General features: G+C 39.6%; 1 protein-coding gene across 4 annotated transcripts in view; it reads right to left on the bottom strand.

Annotated features, from left to right (window-relative positions):
- The window catches only part of CMSS1 (cms1 ribosomal small subunit homolog), a 220,733-nt gene that overhangs the window by 4,556 nt on the left and 193,861 nt on the right, over positions 1–22,316 (bottom strand). For all 4 annotated transcript variants that reach the window (XM_023942212.2, XM_086883045.1, XM_086883046.1 and 1 more), the window contains 8 exons: positions 15,652–15,752; positions 10,953–11,024; positions 7,793–7,922; positions 5,098–5,157; positions 4,300–4,402; positions 2,838–2,898; positions 1,933–2,020; positions 194–282 (listed from right to left, as the gene is read on the bottom strand). In XM_023942212.2, coding sequence (XP_023797980.2) covers positions 194–282; positions 1,933–2,020; positions 2,838–2,898; positions 4,300–4,402; positions 5,098–5,157; positions 7,793–7,922; positions 10,953–11,024; positions 15,652–15,752 — 704 coding nt within the window. The remainder of the gene's footprint in view (positions 1–193; positions 283–1,932; positions 2,021–2,837; positions 2,899–4,299; positions 4,403–5,097; positions 5,158–7,792; positions 7,923–10,952; positions 11,025–15,651; positions 15,753–22,316) is intronic.

Raw genomic sequence — 22,316 nt, forward strand, 5'->3', positions numbered from 1 at the left:
TGCAACAATAAAAGAAAAATTCTTTTTCAGGAGATAAAGAGTACAGACTTCTCAGTGAATGTGAACTTCTTTGTGTTCCTTAACCACTGAAGACAGCTTTACAGAAAGAAAACTTTACTGACCAGGACCTGAGAACTACCAACAAAAGTAATGAATACACAGAATATAACATATACAGGTGCTCATACAATACCTCAGGGATGTCCATCATTCTCCTTAGCTTCTGATCTCTCCAGTTCCAATCCAGAATCATGTATTTAGTGGAATTCAAGCACAGGGCATCTAAAAAGGCAACATAAATTTCACTACCAAGATAATATGACATGTGTTTATGGAAATGATTTTTGGCTTTTACATCTTTTGCTGTCTGTTTCCAAGGAAACTAATCTTTGAACACTTAAGTACTACATTTGCTGGTTGGAAATCGATTACACTGACACTGCAAACTCCCTTAGCCACATAATCCCATGCCTTTTTGGAAGATAAACACAAAAGTAGAGCAACTACTGTTGCCAGACTTGTCAAGAGCTTAACATCCTGCCAGAAAGTAATTCCTCAAACTTCCTCTTGATGAAACCACAGGAGTTGAATTTCCACAGCTGATGTCACTGGTAAGTTACAAGGACCCTAACCTGAAAATGGATGTTATCAGGAACAGACAATGTTCAGCAATTTACAGGACAGGGTGCTATGTGAATATGAGTCAGGTCAGTGGTGCTGCTGAAAAATTCCTTTATCCTTCAAATAAAAGGTTGTGGAAAAAAAGGTCCTTTCTGAACTTGCTTTTCAGCCGTTCTCCTATTTTTTCCCTGGTCTTCTACATGACTCTCACCATTTTTTTCCAATCATTTTTGAGTCTTCTCCCTTCTCTAAGTGACCTGGCATTTCAACACTAAACTGTCAAAAAAGAGCTAAAGCTCAGGATAAAATTTAGCACTTCCAAGGATGGGGCAGCCACAGCTTCTCTGGGTAACCTGCCCCAGTGCCTCACCACTCTCATGGCAATGTGCTGATGTGCTGAGCACTAACAGTCAGTGCTGGTGGAAGCAACAAAATGATGTTGCTCCTGCACTCTTTTGGAAGGAGCAGTAGAGTCCTAAACCACTGCCAGTCCCTGACCAAGAGACCAGAATCAGAGCAAGGCAGTGTCTTTCATAAGAGGAATGGAAAGAATTGCCTTATCATCTTGTCATTTTGTTGTTTCTTTTTCTTTGTGAACATACTGTTTACTGAGTAACTAAAAATACTTCAAATGTGGGAAGAGAAAAGGAGATTTATATAGAATAATTAATTTTATTAAAAGCAAATGAGAAATAACATCAAATCAGCAAGTAGATCTTCCATCTACCCCTCACAAAAGTTTACACTGAGTTCAGAATGACATATAATACAGTGACTTCTGCCACTATTTCCTTTTGATCCACTTGCACTTGTTTGGTTTCCTGGAGCTTTAAATCTCACACTATGGTTTTGCAATCACTTTCAAGTCAGCATAAATCACTATTCTTGCCAAAAGAGGAAATCCCCCACCTCTGCCTGCTCATTACCTGATTTTGTGTGCACACTGGTTTTGGTTTAATTGGGGTCATTTCACTGAGCTGCCAAACACTCTTGGGCTTGCACAGGGAGCAGGAAGGGGGAATAAGCACTGACTGGCAGCTGAAACATTACTCTGCCTTTCTCTGCTAATACTGGCTAATGCCAGCTTAAAGTCATCATAAAACAAAGTATTAGAACCTTGACTTTGTTTTGACTGACATAGCACAAGTGAAGAAACAGAACCACTGAGTTTAGTGTGGCTCTGTTTCTTCACTTGAACTATGTCAGCCAAATCTACATGTTCATGTCAGCCTAAAAAAAACAGCTGAAGTTTCACTTCTCATGGGACCAAATATAGAATACCTAAGGAGGAAACCCTCCTTGCTCTCCTACCTTGCTCCACTAGTGCCTTCACTCTCCCTGGAGTTCCAACCCCAATGTGGAAAATGCCTTTCTCCAACATATTCATTTGTTCCTGTATCTAATTTGAAGAGAGAAAGAAAAATCACAGTAAACCCATAATGGTTTTTAAATTTCTTCTTCAAGAGTTGGAAATAAATTCAAGATCTTATCGTATTTCTTTCTAGAACACCATCAAATAACAAAATATATTTGTCTTTCAAACTGTCAGATGATTATATCTGGAAGAAAGTTCAAAAAATATAACAAGACAGCTGGGCATCACACTTCTCTAGAAGTTCAATCTTTTTTAACTTCAAAAATCTGCTGTTGCACCAACTATTTTTGGAGGTGAGGACAGCAAGATTCCTTCAGCTTTTAAACAAATTCTCTGGAATACTGAAAAACTTGAATTAACTCTGAAGTCCTTCAAGATGAAGATACTGGAAGAAGGTGAAATAAAGAAAAAGACATTTGTATGCTTGAAAGCATTTAAATCAAAGGTCAAGTGTCCACTCATTATTCCAAACATCCCCATAATTTGTGCTTTTTAATGGGTATGGATACTGGGGATTCAATTTTCAGAATCTAAATGTGGGTGCTGGTACAGTTTGCCTCCACAGACCTGTGTGTGTGAATGAACACTTGATAGGAGCATGGGACAGTAAAACTCAGCACTTGCACAATCATCTCCATTCTGCACAGAGCTACTGGAGATGGTGTTAGTGAAATTCCTCACACTGCAGCAATGGGTTACCAAAGGAAACACTACCTAAAGGAGGGAGTTTCATATGAACACTGTATGAAAGTATCCTTTGTATCCTTTGCTGCCAAAGGATTTTAAAAGAAAATGGTATCACACTATTTAGCTGTTTACTTGCTCTACTAAAATTCCCTACCTTTATGTGCTTTGCAAACAACTTGAGGACTCTGCAATCTCCTTTAAAGGCTGTCATTGACCTAGCAATAAAAAAAAATGAACAATGAAATGCAAGAAGCAGGGCTGGACTTAAGACCACACATGAGGAAAGAAGAATTAACTGGCATTTCTCAATATGTTTGAGACACACAGAGTCCCCCAGTGAACCCTGGTTGTACTCTGAACACTATGTAAATTCTTGTTTGCTACTCATCAACAGAGATCAACAACTGGACAGATGAAATGGAAGATATCAGTAGGGGGCAATATTGTTTAGATAGCTTTTCAGATAATATTTAATATTATGGCCTGTGGTTTCACTGCTAGCAAAACTGGCTAATCACCAAATCCTAATTAATAAATAATTCATTTACTCAGAGGCATTAATGAACATGAGTGTGTGTGCACAAAAGGGAAGATCTGTGTATGGACCAATCTACATTTTACTGTCTTCCTGCAGCTGGGAAAATATAGGCTTCCTCTGTCTTTACTGCAGAAATTGTTCAAATTCCAGTTAACCAAAATAATTTGTTAGAAACCTTGACTTGTTTTTCTAACGCTCCATTTTGGCACACAGTAACAACTCTATGTTCTGTATTCATCAAACAGGAGACAACATATTCAGTATTTGTTGAATGCCATTTAAGACAGCTTGCTCTGCATGCTTCTTGCAGAACAACAAATTTTTAATTTGCAAAGCTAAAGGTTTATCTACATCTAAACCACCTAAGTCTCAGGTGCCAGTCTCTACATGCACAACTGGCACCTATCTGCCTTATCTGTGCTTATATCTGTGTCATGGAATCAAACTTCCCAAATCTCCATCTCCTTTTGTGCTGACAGATAACCACAGGAAGTAGGGGCAAGACACAGAAAACAACCATGAAATTTGTGAGGTTTCCATCAATTCATCAAAACTTCTGGCATGAGAAGGGGGAGGATAGAGAAGGGGAAAAATGGGGACAGGGCACACTGAGAACTGACATCTCTGCCCAGCAGTTTTGCCAGCCTGAGCCAGCTGAGAACAGTGACACAGACCTGGAGGCCAGACACACCTTGGCATCTGAGGCCCTGAAACACCATGTCCTCGCTGCCTTTGGTGCAAAGCCATGACTTCCTAGCGGTGGATCATGATGCTTTATGGGCTTACTCCGTGCCCAAGTATAACGTGTTCCATGTTTCCCCTAAATTGGTTACACTTTACTTTTGGCTTTTAACAAAAGTAACAATTCCCACAACTGAAGTACTGAGCATTACTTCAGTCCAAAACCGAACACCACGCTCCCAGAGTTTAAAGAAGGAAGGGTTATTGCATCAGTTTGAGTCAGTGAATTTGCTGGCTAGCAGAGGACAGTGTCCCAGTTTTGCCTTTTTGCCTGTGGTTCCAAGACAAAACTCCTGACCGACTGCCAACCCCAACACAGCATTTGCTATTGACATACTTGATGAGTTCCAAGCAGCGAAGGGCAGAACTGCAGAGAACCAGCATCACCACTGACTTCTTCTCCTTGTGGCTTCTCCGGAGCTTGGCCCACTTAGGACAGACTGCAATGGAAAAGCTCTTGTAGCCACACAAAGTACTACATGCCACAATTTTAAATTACTAGAGTACATGATGAATGGTAGCCAGCAGCAAGAACACACATGCTGACTCCTTTGAGGTCTGGGACTTTGGCAACACTTTTGCATTTAGTCATGGCTGAGAAACTGGAAAATGGAATGCCCAAAATAAATAAAATACAGAAATATCACATAACTGAAAAAAATAGATAAGTTAATAACCAACAGTTTTTAAGGTGATGAGTCTATTGTCTTCATTTGCCACATATGGCAATTTGTATCAGAGAAAATCAACTGCAAAGAAACATTTATCAGACCAGAAGTTCTATATAAATATACAAGAGAATAAAAATTCTCTTGGTTTGTGTCAGCAGACAGCTGCAAGACTTTTATTGTAAGATAATACATACACCTACTCATGAAGCCACAATAAATTGCTGATAAATAATCCCTAGCAATTAAAAGAAGGCTCAGAACCTTTCTGATAAAAAAAAAGTGTCAGAGTAAAAAAGAGCCAGAAAAAGAAACCCTGTGATAAAAAAATAAAAATTAAAAGCTTTAAAGTGATTAATATTTCATAATAAGCAATATTTGGAGCTACATGTAAGAATGCAATAATATTGCCCTAACAATATTTTTCATACAACTTTTATCTCACCCAGACCAACATTTAAACTCACTTTCCTTCAGGTACGAAGAAAAACTGTGGGTAAGATCATTGGCTGGCAAAAAACAGGAATCTGAAAATATAAAGGAGAAAATATTTTTGTTGATGTATTTTATTAGCAAAGGGAGAATATATGTTTGCAGCATAACTACTAGTTATATTGATGAAATCCCAACTTCATAAATCCATCATCAGTTAGTTACCATTTCTGAAACAAAAATTAATGCAGAAGAAACTTTATATGGATTAAATCAATGAAGGTAACATATCTGAATTGCAATTTTTTTTTTCCTCCCAGCCTGAAATCTCGAATACAGGGCTGAGTTCCAGGTGTGATCACATGCTTTAAAGAAAGTTTTCATATCTCTTTGCCACAATGAATCAAAGCCTCAGCCAAAAGCCTTACACTCCTTGGCTGTTCCTTCAATGTACCTATGATAAAATATGTCTGGACATCCCCCAAATAATTCATACCATGTAAATGGAAGAATCTACCAATATTTTACTTGTCAGTAAGTTTGTTCACTTTCTGGCCTTTCATATTGTGGTAATCAACCTAACTATATCAACCCTAACAGCAACACCTCCCTGCACTTCAGCACCTTCCTCTTCCTCCATTTCCTGCTGACCTCCTTTTCCCTGGTCACTATGATAACCAGGAAGACTTTTAAAAGCTCTCTGTGGCAGATAAGCCATTTGACTTCATATAATGGCAATGAGGATCCCTAACAGGTTCTTTGGAGGGTCCTTTCTCATGTCTATACAGAAAATCAAAGTTCTTAAAAAGGTGATTTAAATTCCATGCTCTGAAAACTTGCCACTGTTGTCAAGGGCTCTTTGCCTGACATAACAACATGCTTCTGCAGAGCATTAACAATTCTGTCTTTAAACACTTACATATTTGTCATCATTTTGCATGAAGCACAGCCTCTCGGGGTGTCTATGGATGTTTGCTGACACATTTTCTAAACTAAGGAGGTTTCTCCAAAGACATTATTCGTGTTCACATGGATGGTGCACTTTGCTAATGCTGAGAGCATCAATCCAAAATCTTCATTGGAACAGACAGTGTGGCAAACTTGGTTTGCAGCCAATGCCTGGCTGAAGTCCTGTCTTGCTAAAAGCTTCTATTTTGCACTGGTTCCTGTTAAATCCTGAGACTGACATTTAGTGGAACCTGAGCTTCGAAGGAAATGAGTAAGTACAACTGAAGGATCAGCAGCTGAAGTACTTTAAAAATCATGTTTAAAAGATGCACTTGACGCTGGTGGGGCTGATCTTCTGAATACATGGTCTCATTAATGACTGGCAGTTCAAGAGGTCCATCTGAAGGACACAGCTTCAGTCACTGACTCTTCACCAACAGTCCAGCAACACTGCAGTATTTACAACAGTTTTAATAGAAGTTTCAGAAATGGGGGGAGAAACACACAGCTACAGACTGCAGCAAGAGGCCATGCTGACTTTCTGACCAGCCCTGACCTTCTGCACTTTGTCAGTGAACAGGAACACACAACTCCAAAGTAGCTGCTTGTTAGTTACTCAGTGCTTTGACGTGAATGACTTGACAGCTGTACAAGTTCATAAACTCCTTGGCACTCTAAGCCTTCCACTGCCAGCAAAAAAATTAAGGAAAAAAATATCTTCATCCAACACATATGGAAATGGGTCACTTCAGTAGCCCAAAGGGCTCTTTGAATAAGAAAGAAACCAAAGCTATTTACTATTTCCTAAAAACCTTATATATCAAAAATTACTTAACACAAGCTTTTCAAAGAAATCTATAGGGGACTTCTCCAAGTTTTCTTGATCCAGTAACAAAGCTGAGACTGCCCCACAGAAATAAAGAAGGGTCCACCTAGAATCGTGGGGATTAAGGAAGGGCACATTTACCTAGAGAGACAGAATTATGCATGAAAAAAGAAAAAGCACTGCTGGGCTAGAAAGCTTCTACACTGGACACAGGTCACTGACAGTTCAAGGAGTCCCAAAGGTGAGTGCAGGTTGGTCACCAGGCTGCTGCTATTCATGAACCCTACCAACAAATAATGGACAGTGTCTCTGCCTGCACAGGAGAGGCAGAGAAGTTCAATGTTGCCATCATCTCCAATGCACCCTCCAACTGACAGAAGCTAAACCTGCTCTGTCCTGCTTTCTGCCTTTTCTATCTGGCTTTTAACTGGAGGCGGGATACAGGGAACAAAGAGAATCCTTATGGCTAAAACTTGGTCACCTCACACAACTACAAAAATTATCACCTCAATTCATGCCATTCCCTGAAAAACTACTGCACTCAAAATTTCATACCCATATGAGAATGATGCCTCATTATTTCTTTGTCTATTTCTGTCAGCCCCTTATTATGCATCTGGATTGACTCGAATAATCCCAGGAACAAAATGCATCTTTCATAGCATCCTGAGAGCTACTATTAGGAATCATAAAATTTCTATCAGAAAAGTGAGCTCCAGAAATTAATACCTTACAATAAAAAGAGACATTTTAACAATGTTTCATTATTCCAAAGAAACAAATGTTTCAACTTAAACAGGAAATTAATATACAGTGAAAAAGAAATATTAGAAAATGTTTTCATTAAAATGTACAACTCAAGACATGTCCCAAATAGCTTCTTTCTTCTGCAGGAAAAGAAGTCAATAGTATCATGAAAAGAACATTATTTTTCTATTAAATACAGGACAAGCTACCTGACAGCTGTAATTCCTCGATTTCAATCACGGAACGGTTTTCACCAAAATGCTGAGCAAGCAGATTTTGTAGATCTGCAGGGACACCAGGTTTTGGAGCAGATTTTTGCAGAACATCAGAAATCTTCTTCTAAAAAATCCAAGTAAAATGGGTTAATATGGTATTTCTATATAGCTCTTTGGCTAGCTAACAACACTGTAAATAAATGTTCTTCTGTATCTTTATACATTTATTTCACTTTAATTATGGCTTAATTGGAAAAATACCTTACAATGGGACAAGATTCCCTTTGTCTTTAGAGGAAATGCAGAATTCAGATGCAAGCTGAGATACTTGGACAAGATGGTCTGTGAGCCTGAACGTGAAAAATCTTGTGCACTCACCTGAAATGCTGCTGTAACAAAAAAAAATAACTGAAAGATGCTTTTTGAGTTTTGCCACTGCTACCCTTTAGTATCAATTTTGAAATAGAGGCTTTTTTCATAATTTGTTTTAGTTTATTATTCTTTAGGCATAACAACAGGAATCGAGTGATAATATATGATGTGGTTGTATTTTGATTTAAACAGGGTAACTATCTATCTATACTTGGGAGGGAAGATGGCTAACTATATTCACAGAATACCAAGCCAGGGTGATGAAAATAAGTTAAAACAACAAAGTCATAGGTCAAGCAGCAAGAATTCACAGCTGCTTTTTTCTCCTATACTTCTATTTATTTTTTTTTATTTTTTTTTAAAAATACTAATTTTTATAAACTGAACATGAGTTCACAATGATTGTGTTTTACACCTCAGGAATGTTACCAAGTAACAGGTCTGAATTCTCACTGAATTGTAAGGATTGCTGTATTTTTTGCCATAATTAAATGGAACTTGTGGGTAGATTAGCCCAAGGTTCCCATTAACTGATCTGCCAGCATTTAAGAAAAGCAGATTTTAAGTATTTAAAAAAACAGCAAATTTGCAAGGATAGAGGCAGTCTGGAGAGAATGACAAGAATGCAATGCCTCTCTAGTTCTCACTGAGATGTGTTTAGTTTTTGAAAGGACAGCTTAAGGTTTCTCAACTGTGTAAGCTAAACTGAATTTATCATCAAGGGGACACATGGTAGCTTAAGTCTAGAAGTGAAAAGGAGCAGAAGGGTGTGGTTAGGATGGAGCAAAAGAGACTGTATTCTTGAGGCTAAGTGGGATTTCACAGAGATGAGGTGGGTCTAGAAGAATTTTTGGCAGCTTTGGAGGGATGGTGGGTAGGCTAAGTTTGGTAGGCTGAGGTTCAGGTGAGCAAAGATCAATGGAAATTTTGAAGAGAGGTATGGCAGGTATTTTAATGTCAAGGACATACTTCCACCCATTCTTTCCCTCACTCCATTCCAGCAACCACCCCCTCCTCTCTTCCATACCCCCACCACACTGTCTCTCCCTCTTGCCCAATACAGCCCAAATACCTCAATAAGAGCAGCATGGGGGGCAGAATGCTGAACAGGGAAGACCCATCTAGGGGCTACCAAAACAGCAAAGGCAAGGCAAGTGCTGCCTCTCCCAGCCATTGCCACTTTGGCACTGCCTGTCTCATCCCTGCTAAAAGCCACCTGTGGGCTTGCAAGACCCCAGCTGAAGCTTTGACAGTGGGAGATGTGTTTTTGCCTTCCTTTCAGTCCAGCTTTGGCCTGGCCCAAAGCTCTCTAGAGTCCCTGGAAGACTTTGCAGAGAACATCTGGCTGTTCCAGGTTTCTGCAGTGCTTGAATCTGTAGCATTCCTTCCCAAGATTCCCCTTTGCTTACCACTGCTGTGTTTTCCTGCCATGGAACAAGTGTCTTCCCAAAGCAGGACCAGAGGCTGTGAGCAGCACAGACAGCCTCTGTGTGAGGCCCGTAACCAAACCTCTCCATTCTTCTTCCCAACAACCCCAAATGCTTTTCCCCAGCCCTGCCTCGTAAGCTGCCTCTGAAATGACCCACATTTGGGAACCTCTGATTTAGCAGACAGCAAGACAGAACTATCAGGCTCATTTTACTTGGTAAATCAGTGTAAGATGCTGTTCCACAGGGCCATTACATCATTCATTGCGCCACTTGGTTCCTTCAGAAAAATTATTGCCCTCTGGAGGAGAGAACCCTGATACAATGAGAAATTCTTTAGGAGCAAGAGTAAGGACACCTGAGCAAACTCTCTTCCTTCAAGGAGAGCTGTGGGGAAATGTTCCTCATGCAGGAAGTTTTATTTTTCTTCCAATTCGTTCCAGATGCTTAAAAACAAATGGCTTTCCTCCTTTCTCCTTACTTTTGTAAACAAGAGTTTGTTTGGAAGCCACAGATCAAATGTTTCCTAATGGGATTTTTTGATGGGCTGTGTATGTCAGCCTTGTGGCCCACTGAAAGCAAAGGTGCAGTTTGCCTGAGAATGGGGTTTCTTGCTAGGTGTGTGTGCCAGCCTCTGCCATGGCATGCCTTCACTCTGGCTCCAGGGGAGTAAGGACTGTACTTACTCTGCCAGAGCACAGCTGAAAGAATTGAAAGCAAAATCCCACTCTTCCCGCTTCCCATTCCCTGGATGATTAAGAGGGCTAACATAGCATAAAAAGGCCACCCCTCAGCCTTGTGAGGGAGCCAACTATTTACAGTCTGTCCCCCTACAGAAAGACAATTAACTTGCCTGGTGCCATATAATCTCCATTTGGACTGCAGGGTGTGTTTGTTGTTGTGGGTGAGGATGGAGCACGGCCAGAGGGACAATACAGAGTATTTATTTATATACTTATGCTATGAGGAGAAGAGTGAACAAGGACAGTCCTTGGCTCAAAAGAAGTAACAGCAGCTGGAGCCTGACCACACTGTGGGAATGGGTCAGATTCTGCAGCAACTGAAGTTCCACCTTTCTTCCATACAGTCAGCCTTTCCTGGTGGGCAACACTTGCAAGTGGGGTGTAGACACACACAACCCTTGAGTGGAATACAGACATAATGCCACAGGTCAGATTGGGAATAGGTATCTCAAGCAAGGTTTAAAAATCAGGAATTTCTCTTCCTCTCTACAAGAGGCTGCAATATTATGACCATATTACCTCCCATCATCATGGAGTTGTCCCCATTCTGCATCCTGTAGTAGCACATAAACCCACTGCCCAGACCCCAAACACACTCAAGGACACTCATACCTTCTTCCTCCTCTTTGCCTTTACAGTGCTCTCTTGCTTTTCTTCAGGCTGACTTAAAAAGCACTCTGTAGGCTGAAAAACACATTAAAAGAGAAAAAAAAAAGGAAAAAAAGTCACCAGAGGAAGGCAAAGGAGGTAAGAGGAGACACAGAAACTATAATGCTGGGCTAGGAAAAAACAATTAAAACTGAACTTCCTGACCTGTAGAAGGAATCAAATCCTTACAGTTATATGTATATAAAGTAATTATGGAATTGGTAGAGACTGTTGTTTCAACCAAGAGAGGGAATAAAAGAAGAGAAAATGGAAACATTCAGGGTGTAGTCATAATTCTATAAAATGGTGAAAAGCAGGTTTTGATACTTTAAAAAAAATCAGGAGGAAAATATAAACAAAATCTACCACTAAATTTTATATTTTTAATCTCTACTATTGCGAATGATAGTTTTTCTAAACTTTGCCAGTATTATTCTAAAATAACTAGGTCTAGGTGAGCATCCAGATGATAAAAAATAACATGGAACTGGACAGGATTAATTATAAACAATCATGCTCTGGAGTTCTTTCTACACTTATAATGCAAAATTTAGGAAAACATGTTTCAAAATTGTCCTATCCCATTCTTGCTTTGTCTCAACATACCAGGCAGCGTCAAATACACACAAGAAAAATACATGGTGCATTTCAGAATAATCCAACACATGCTGCTATCATTAACCCTCTTTTGTGCCTGGGTGAACAGGCTGAATTGGTCCATTTGTACCAGAGTCCCTGTTCACATAATCCAGGGCTAGGATTTGTCCTCAGCCACCTAAAATTGTCCAAAACAGAGGAAGTGAGGCACAGACTCCTCTTGTTTTGAGTGTAGCAATTCTCTTTTTTTCCTTAAGGACCTTCTACCTAATGGAAATGCACATTTATCTACATAGGCAGGCTTTGGAAGTTAGTAAGTGACTTGATGAAGAGCAATGGGAAAACAGGCTGAGCTGCAGGAAAAAGCACCACACTACTATGATGCATTTGGCTGGAAAACTCTGCTCTTGTGAGAAAATGTGGAGAAGACTCATCACATGGAGCACTAAAAAGCTCAGGAACAACAAATCCAGCACTCCTCCCTGGGGAAAGCCTGAAAGAACAGTATCAGCAGGAAAGAGAGCCTAGCTGAAAGCCAGAGAAGTTGTTCCTTTGTTCCCTTGGGAAGGCAGCTTCAGTCAGGCCAAGAGGGCCAAAGGAAAGCAAACAGAAGTTCAGAGCATCTGGGCCTTTCTGAGCCCTCCCTGCACTTTAACAGGAGGACACTTCATGGCAACTGGTGCTGAAGGACCCAACCCAGCACTCTCCTGCCTTTCCAAGCCCACTCTCACAGCCTTATCAGAAGCATTTTTTTGAGGTTTAATTGTTCATATTAACGCCTACATTTCTCTTTTCCTCCCCGCTCCCCTTTCTAAATTAGCTATTAAAACAGGTAACCACTGTGCTCAACACAAATGAATGACCTCTTGCTTTCTGTGCTGTGATGTAGCCACAACCACTGCCCTTGCAAAGGCAGTAGTAATGTATATTATGGCCCTGAAATTGGTTGAGGATTGAAACAAAACGTAGGAATTACTAGAGAAGATTTGCCTGAGGAGCAAAGCACTCTACAGGTACAGCTGGAATGTAACACAGCCTGCATCAAAACCCACGAGAAGTTGTGATAGGGATTGTATCTTGCCTCAACAACAGAGATCTGTCCCTGTGATTTTATCAGGTAAAAAGAGATATTATCTTCACTAGAAATGAAGGGAAGTGGAAACTCAAATTAACAAAATTGTTACAGAGTTAGTATAAGTTTTTTGGCTTTATTTGTGGTTCATTGCTATTTTAAAAATCTCTGTCCTGACTCTGATTCAAGTGTTTTTAAAACACCACCATACATTTCTTCATCTCTATCCCAACCATTAGCATTCCCAGACATTGAGACTGAAACACAGCTACCCCTCTGCTCTACTCTTACACATCCCAGCTGTCCATAGATACTTAAAGACCATTTGCCAGGTGTTTTAATAATAAATTTTACGTTCAACATCATATTTTATGCAGAGACCAAGCCTTTGGATTGCTTCAGTCAAGGGCTACCTACAAGCAATCAAAAAGTCAGAAAAGAGCTAAACTGAATCTCACCCCATCTCAGTGGTGCTGCCACTCTTCCAGCCCACTGAAAAATGTCACTTGTTCACTTTGGGCCCATTTCTCCCTTCTTATACATCGTGAACTGCTTTACATAACTCTGCAAACACTCCCAACTGGTGTATGAGAGAAGAATGAAATGTGCCACACAGCTGAAAAAATTTCTCTGAAAGAAAGAACTTCTCACTGCTAAGCCTTCATTCAAATGTTTGAAACTACCACCAAATGGCTTCTTTTTTGAAGGCAGTATGTAACCCTTTCTTTCAACAGCCACAGAATCACACAGCAGGCAACACAAGCACACAGCAGGCTTACAGTCAAAGCCTTGCTTCCTTAGAGAAGCATGTTAAAACTCAAAATTGCCTCCTGTACACTGCATATACATATTTAAGCATAGTATATTATTAGCCCAGCAACGGTAAATCCACTTTATTCAGACATTAAAAATAATGACATAAAAAGAGAAATTTCATGGTGGTGGATGGCTGTAAACTTACACATCCTTGATGATCCACAGTCTAAAATATTTCAGCATCTGATCTGTGCTGAACTTCTGACCCTTATCCAAGCATTAGTTGCCTACCTACACATGCAATAGCTCTTTGCATGCCATCCTTAAGAAAAGGTCATTTGCATGCTTTTCTTATGCAAGACATAAAGCAGACAACCAGTGTTTTTTGACACGGCTCCCCTGTGCTCTGTGTTTTTATGCTATTTTTACATGGAAATTCTTAAAATGCAGAAAACAGGAAATTTGTGCCGAGACCAGTGATTTATGAACTAAAAATGTCATAAATTCCTTGTTTGTTAATCATACACAGAACATAAAATATTTCCTGTATTATATTTCTAACATGCTTTTTTTCTTTACATGTTGCCAAAGTTACGGGAAATTCAAATGTAGAGTGAAAACAGTCTTGCATGTGTGTGAAAGTTTACATTCCAGGTCAGCCACACACTGACTTTTGGAGTTTGTGACAAAATAAACACATCACTGCGTCACTCAGATTGGAGACAGATCATTCACTGCACTGTAAGCCTGAGGACAGCCTGCAGACTAGGAACATGGATGCTCATAATTCTGTTTGGCTGTCCCGTGACAGGCTTTAAGGTGCCAAGTCCATTGCAGAACAGCTTCCAGCCTCTGAATAAAGCAGGCATGAGTAAAATGGGTTCTTTTATTTGTACCAGAACTACAGAACCACCAGCTTCCCATAAATAACTCTGATTTTGTATGTCTAAAAGAGGAGCAATAACCCATCCGCGACTTTGAGCTCCCATAAAGTATTTCCCTCTTGCAGTTTCACACCTAAACATCAAATTACCTGATTCCATCATGCAGGCTGATATTCTCTATATGACAGAAAGACTAGAAGCATGTGTTCTGCTACAGCTGAGCAGTCCCAGGCTACCTTGGCAAGTAACTTGTGTAGGCTATCCTTTCCAATGTTCTCATAAAAAGGGTCAAGCAACCCTTCCAAACAAAGTGTCTTAACCTGCTTCTAAATGCCTAAGTGAAAACAGTGATAAAAAGTGGCTCCATAAGAATTCTCACTCCTCAGCATCTGACCCCCTGCTAGAGCATGTACAAAGGCAATACAGCTTTCTCCTGTATTGCTTGGTTCTCTTTCCTAATCAAAACATTGACCTCATTCAGATATTTGGATCACTTCACCTTTGGTCTCTTTGGAAAGACATCCAAAAGCATAGTAATTGCTACCATGTTGTTTACACTTCTCTGTTACAAAAAAAGAACATCCCTGCAAATGGCTTTCACTTGGGCAATTGCCTAGGCATTACAAAGTGAATTTAATGTTGACCTAAGGGTCAAAATTAATATCCATAACCTCAAGGAGAGATAGCTTCTAATGTAATTTTAGCTCTCTGACAGCCACTCAGTCGATTCTCCTGGGTGGTATGAGGAAGGCAGAACAAATTTACCTTCAAGCAACAAACTCCTTAAAATCAGCCAACCTCTAGATGCCTTTTTCCCTCAAACTGGGGTGATGCTGCCTGTTCCTTGGCATACTCCATGTCATGCTGAATAATACAGGTCCTCTTGGCATTAAATGAAGGTTTTAGCAGTGCAAGGGTAAGAAAACATCAACTCATGAAAACCTCAATTCTTTTTTGCTTGGGCTTTTTGAACTGGGGACATGCTTGGGTAAAAAATCTGTACAAGTAAATACAGTTTTCCAGACTTTGTGTTTGCAGGGAAAGGGAAAAAATTGCATGAAAAGATGCTCAGTAGCACCATCCAAGCTTGTACCACAGGACAATCACTTCATAGGACAGGTCTGGCAACCTCAACTCACACAAAACCAGTGGGAAGTTATTGCTGAAATGTGCTAGCATGTGATCACTTCCAAATAAGGCAACATAACCAAAAAAAATTTTAAAAATAAAAAATAAATTGATACATGAGCAGATCAGAGAGAGTGAAGAAAACTGTCCCTTTACTGAAAAAAAGGAGATTATGTTTCCCTATGTGCAATCATCGTTGTGCTAAATGACTGCTCAATTTACAAACCTGCTTTCTTTTCTTTTTCACAGCAGGTTTGGAATCTGAATCTTGACATGGTGCTGTCCTGTTCTCACCAGCTTTTTCAATAGCTTCATCATCTGAAGGATCTAATCAGAAAAAAGAAAAGCTCTTGTTAATGTTTTTCAAATCCATCTATCCATCTCTGCATTAAAAAACAGGAATAAAATCTCTAGCTGAAAGCTTGTCACAATAATACAATCTCATGATTGGCAATAAATGCAGCTCTAACAAATACATTATTCTTGTTAAGTTTGCTGATGTTTCCTTCAAAATAAAGTTACTTCTACCTACTAAAACAAGTCTTGCAGATGAAGGAAAAAAAAAATCCAAGCCAACGCATACAAAAAATGCATGAAATTCCCATTCCAAGCTCCCAAATGCCTTACTGAAACACATTAAAGAGGAAAAATTACAAGACAGACATAATGTCCTATTGTACAAAAAATATTCACATTTTCCCTGCAAGTATGTTTCAATTGTGTTTGTTACTTCAGCAATAATTAAACAAAGGCACCACTCCCAAAGTTTGAGCAGAATGTCCTAAAACACACTTATGTTTTAAAAGACAACTATTTAAATTCAGGTGTCTCTACCCATTCTCTTCTTCATCTCTTTTATCTACAGAGAGACTTTGGGGAAAAAATAAATGCGCAGTAACAGCTCCCTCCAACAGTGTTACAACAGTGCTTTAGATGTATTCAAACACAGACATTTCTACTGGGGACTGAGTTACTGACTGATTATTGTCAGAAGTGTTATCATCCATCAAACTGAATTAATTCAACTTCTGTAATTTGAATATTTCTGCCCAACAGGTATTCAGTCATTATTGCAATCTCCTGCATTCCAAAGTTGTAAAATCACAGCTTCAAGTTTAAGTTATTTATTTTGAAAGGAGAGGAATAGAAGGCTTTCTTAAGCATCACCCCAAGTACAGATGATATAGCTATGTCTATGCAACCACTAGTTGTGAGCAGAGTAAACTGATGGCCAGAGAACATGAAAGAGAGAAAATCAGTTATGGCTGGTATTTGCAAATTCCATGCTGAAATAGCTATCTACTGAAAAAACCTAAGTGAAAGGGTATGTGAAAAATATGCAAAAGAATTGAAGTGAAAGGTAGGTAAGGGGGTGAAAGGGGGGAGAGAAGAATCTCTATAAATCTACAAATGCAGCATTACATATTATGAGGCAATAAGGCAATGGCTTTAAAAATCCTCATGTGACAGAATGGGTAACAAAATGGGTACGTATTTATTCCTGAAAAGATACCATTCCATAATCTTCACTCCTTTTTCCCACCTTGAAAAGCCTGTGTAACAATCACCACCCTAAAGCTGGGTTCTGAAAGCAGTTAGGAGTTCAAGAAAGTTTAAGAAGTTGAAAGATAGTAAAGAAAATCAGTGAATGCTTTTGCAGGTTGGATGCAGTTTGTCATGAAATCTTACTTGATATAGACTAGATTATTGGCAAACCACAAGAACTTTAGAAAGAGAGCAGCAATTGAAAAGAGAATTTGTTTTCTGTTCAGTACAACTAAGAGACTCCCAAGTGAAGAGGGTAGATAAATATGTTAATGAACTTAATTAACAACAAAATAAATGCCATGGAAGAAATGACACCACCTGTTTGCACCTCAACATAGGATGAAGACATTCTGAAATCTTAAAATAGGAATTCACCAAGAAAAGCCCTTGCTTTCCAGCTCTAGAGCAAATGCAGGAATGTGTGAAGTGGACATTACAGCTCAGCTGACCTCTCTGTTTCATTCTCCTTGCAGGCACAGCCTCAAATCAGAGCTGAAAGGACTGTGGCCACACCAGTGCCAGAGCCCACATAGAAATGGTGTGCCCAGTCCTGCACAGCCCAACACATGGCAGCAGGTGAACAGGGCACAGAGAAAGCTCAAAGCCTGTGGGACAAAGCTTTTCCTTACATTACAGAGCAAATACCTTTCTCTTGAGGTTGTCCAAGTGCTCCTGTACTGTATGGCTGTCCCTGCACAGCAGCAGATCGTTCCTGCCTATTCCTCTCTGCAGTCACTGAGCACTTATGTCCTCCAGCCACTTTGGAAACTCAGATACAGCACTTCATTAGAAGAAGCTAAAAATCACATCATTCAGCATACTCCAGAAAGTTTAAAAGGTGTCTTGGTAATTCAGTGTTACCACTGGCCATTACCATGGGATTGTTTCCCTGTGGATCACCCTTCCTCTGGCAAATTTATTTTGCTGTATTTTGGTATCTCTGAGTCCAGAGATTCTGAAAGAGCGACCATCTTTAACACACATCAGCTCCACACCCCTGGAGTCTTGGACAAACTGCATTGAAGCAGGCTGTGGAGAGATGATATAAATGAAGTACATCAAAGAAATCAGAATTGCCTCCTCATCCCTCTTGCTCACTGTGCTTGAGTCCCAAACACGCACTCCAAAACGAATCTGTGCATGTTTCACTGAACTGAACTACTGTGTGAGCTCTTTCCAATATTTCACATTGAAAATAAATGAGAATTGCATCAAAGAGATTCAGGGGAAGCTGCCTGTGATCTGCAAGCATTCCTTCTGAAATCCCACTTGGCATGCTCTGAAAGGCAAACAGGAGTCGTGTAAGTCTTAAATAACCTCTTCTCTTTCTCACAACTGAAAGACACACTGCTAGCAATAGCAATCTAAAACTGGACAAATGGTTTCCATGATCTAAAATAGCCTGACAATGTGCCACCTGTTCACTGCTCATTTGAGTTTTGGACAGCACTTCATGGCGCAATGTCCTCTGCTCTCAGCAAGAAGTGAAAGAAGAGGGCACAGACTCAGACTCAACAAATGTCAGTTCAAATCTGAGCATCTTTCTGCAGTACCTGAGTATCTTTATTTCATACAACTGGAGAACTTTCTATCTGTTCCAGAAACAATCACCCACGTCCCAGTCAGGACAGCAGCTTGTCTCAAGCTGTAATTGTTTGTGACACCATGTCAGCTCCTCTGATGACAGGAGCATTTTGTTGCAGGCATCGAAGTACCACAGGCCAGACTCTGCCAACCATGCTCACATTAAACTGTCTACCTTCCTCTGCAAAGAGTTACCTTGATGTCAGCGGGGTTATTCACAACATAAATCATAACTTGATGCAAATAAATGCAGAAGCTCACAGATCACAAACATGTCTGTAACAGACCAGCACTGTTTGCTCTGCTTTGAGGTGTTGAGCTTCCCAGGAGACCTCGCCCTGCCAGAACAGGAGAATTCACAAATCCTTCCCTAATAATAAGCTGGTGAAAATGCAGAACCTAATTGATTAATACAAAGTTGACTTTCATCTGCCTTGAGGTGCAGAGGAGCAGGCAGGCAGGTGCTGACAGGACACACTGCTTGCACGGTGACGCTGTTGGGCACAGCAATTCTGTGCCTCTGCTTCCCTGAGACTTACAGCATTAACACAACCACAAGGTCGTCCAAGGCATCAGAGCAGTCACAAAATGCTCTCAATATAGAAAAATAAATGGGAATTCCACAACTCTCCCCATGTTTTGCTTTGGTATTACATCAGCAGCATGGCACATACTAACAGGCTTCCTTGTCATCAAGTATTTATATTCAAACTCATTTTGAACCATGCAAAAATGGAAAAAGCCCTTTCTGCTTCACACATGCACACACACACAAAGACTTCTTCATTTATATCAATCACTGTTTAAAATCATCCAGTGCACTGGTTTCTAACTTCTTTTAAATTTAATATTAACATATGCATGTAGTCTAATTACATCAATATTTGTACTAATTATATACATGTAAACACACATATTAATGCATACATATCTGCATGTTTATACACATTCACACAAAAGAGTACAGAGATATTTAGATAATTTAACAGGTTCCCTTTAATAATCACCTTTATTAACTAATATATTCAAAACTAATTAATATTTTTTTCATTATTTACTACAGTATTTTTAAAGGCAAACAAGACCTTAATGATATAGGATGATATAGGATGTAATGTTCTGATGTAAATGCAATTTTGTTCATACAAAATAGCTCTATACATATATATACATACAAATATATATATATTTGTATATCTATATATATACATATATATACACAAATTTGCATTTGGTAGACTGATTCACCATTACTGAGACTTCTGACCTTCACATGCCACTTTTCTACTCTGCAATTATTAACATAGGAGATATAGTGACAATGACATGTACAATTAATTCCTGTAAGAACCAAGGCTGACTGAAAAAGTGAAATTCTTCTAGGCAGGACACTTCCAAATGCCCCAAAATAAATAAGAAGTTACAACTGAAAATAATCTTAAAATTCTTTGGGAAATGCAGCTTGTGGTTCAAGCCAGCCTACAACTGAAATAAAGATAAAGGCAGCTCACAGAAATTATGGCAGCCATGGGAAACTTGTTACAAGATGAGAATATGAAGGAAACAAAAGGAGCTTTTTTAGAGAGGAAGGAGGCAAGGTTCTTAGAACTCTTCATAATGTAGGAACAACCAACTTGTAATTAAAAAGAAAATTTAGAACAGACATATGTTGTTTGGCATACATATGCAAAGATAAGTGAGAGAATAACTTCTAGTAAGCTTTTTTTTTTGTTTAGGTCTGGGCTTTCTTTTGTTCTGGAGATGAGTGAGATGAGGCATCTATTTGGTGTCCAAAAGGCTCCCAGTGACAGGGGCCAGTACAGGACAGGTTTAATTCTTACCACTAAATTAATCTCTGTGACAACATTTGGAGGGAACCTGTTCTACATGCCCAAAGGGAGAATCCCTCAACTTTTATTAGCTGTATCTTCCTGCAGTCAGACATACTCTGGGTCAGAAATACCTGTTTTTTCCCTTATGCTTTCAACAGGGTTATGTATCAGTACTAAACTACAACTATATGAGAACAAATTTTGTACAAAATTTATTATGCCTCCCCACCCCCTTAGTTGTTTCCAATTTCCATCCTTCTCTGGCTGTTCTAAAATTGTCTCATATCTGAAACCAGATTTTAAATAAAGCCTCTATTTCCTAATTTTTAACAAAAAGTTCAGTACACTGTGGAAACAGGTTTTTGTATTTGTTATGCTCTTTTTCTAGTTTCAGATATGTTACAGGAAATTATGTGCTTGCCATTATTCTGTAGGTGGGCATAGTTCAGTTTGGGTGTGCTGTGATGGATTAATTTCAGGCTGCTTTGTAAGTGGTATTTTTATTTACTAGCTGATGAAATTGTACTGATCTGTGTTCATTAATCTGTGGCAAATTATTTTTCAGGGCTCCCAGCACTAAATTCAGTAGATTGAAACATATTTAACACAATTAAAAGGCTAAGTGTGTTGGGCACATCTTGAGACTTTTCTTACTTGCCATTTTTCTTTGGGAGGAAGGGAGAAGAGGGGCAGAGATGAGGTTAGAGAAAAAAAAAATCCGAGACTTCCTTATTATTCTCAGTTTTGCTATTAAAAACTGGCCTTGATTTTGAATCAGATTAAGTAATCTCAAGGTCTAATGCAATTCTTGGAACTTTTCTCTCTGCATCTCTCCTGCATGTCCCATCAGGTACACACAGCGCAAGGTCAGTTCAATTTCTGTAAAATGTAGCAGCTGTCAGCAAAACTGGTTCCCAAGTCCCTGTTCATCCTTGCTCAGCTGAGAGGGCTCCTGTTGCCAGCAGAGCTGTGCTGACCACAGTAGCTGGGCTAAAAGTGGCAATGACAACATTTTTACACCACAGCCCTACGGTACCACTCCTCGAGGCAGCAGAGAACACGGGGAGCAGGCGGGTCCTGCCACGCTGCCCACCAGTACCAAACAACAGGTGAGCTCTTCTAAATGCAACAGTGGGCTGGCTAACTCAGAAGAGAGGATTAACACATTTCCCTGACAAAAGGGTAAGGGTCTGCAGAGCAGTGGGAGAAGAAGGTACAGAATTCAGCATTTCACAGCAGTCCAAACCATCTCCTGGACAAATCCCAAATTACTCAGCTGTGTGTCACCAGCACAGCTAACCCCAAAAGGAGGATCTCTTTCATGTCTACCAGGTCAATCCTCCCTAAATTCCCTCTCAGTAGGCTTTGATTTTTCCTGCTTGGAAGCCTAATAATAGCTCAGATACCCTGGAGCCCATGGTGCAAAGCCAACTGGCCAAGCAATAGCTATGAAGCTCCTCTGGGGACTCTTAGACCACGGAATGGCTAAGAATGCAAATTTTATTATCAATATGGTTCTTCAGATGAGTTGCTGGCTATTTATCATGGCAATATTTTAGAAATTTCTTGTAAATGAGATAAAAATGTTAGACACAAAAGCAATCTGTCCTTGGGAAGATCACCACATAACCATTGCATTAAAAATAGCTACAACAGTGTCAGCACCATTTTATTTTCTCAGATTGCTCCGGCTAAATTAGAAAGGGTCCCCTGGCAACTCAAAAAAATAAGTAATTCTCTCCATCACAGGCATGCATCAAGTGCAATGAGTGGCACAACTGAGAAATCCAGATAACACATTACAGAAAAAAGTCCCCAAACAACAAAACTTCTCCTTATCTCCTTGAATAAGGATTAGTTAAATAATTTAAAACAGTAGAGTAAGACAAGATCTAGTCTTAGAAATCAGTACAAGAAAATATACTCA

The sequence above is a fragment of the Cyanistes caeruleus genome, chromosome 3, assembly GCF_971803275.1.
Source record: "Cyanistes caeruleus chromosome 3, bCyaCae1.hap1.1, whole genome shotgun sequence".
NCBI lineage: Eukaryota > Metazoa > Chordata > Aves > Passeriformes > Paridae > Cyanistes > Cyanistes caeruleus.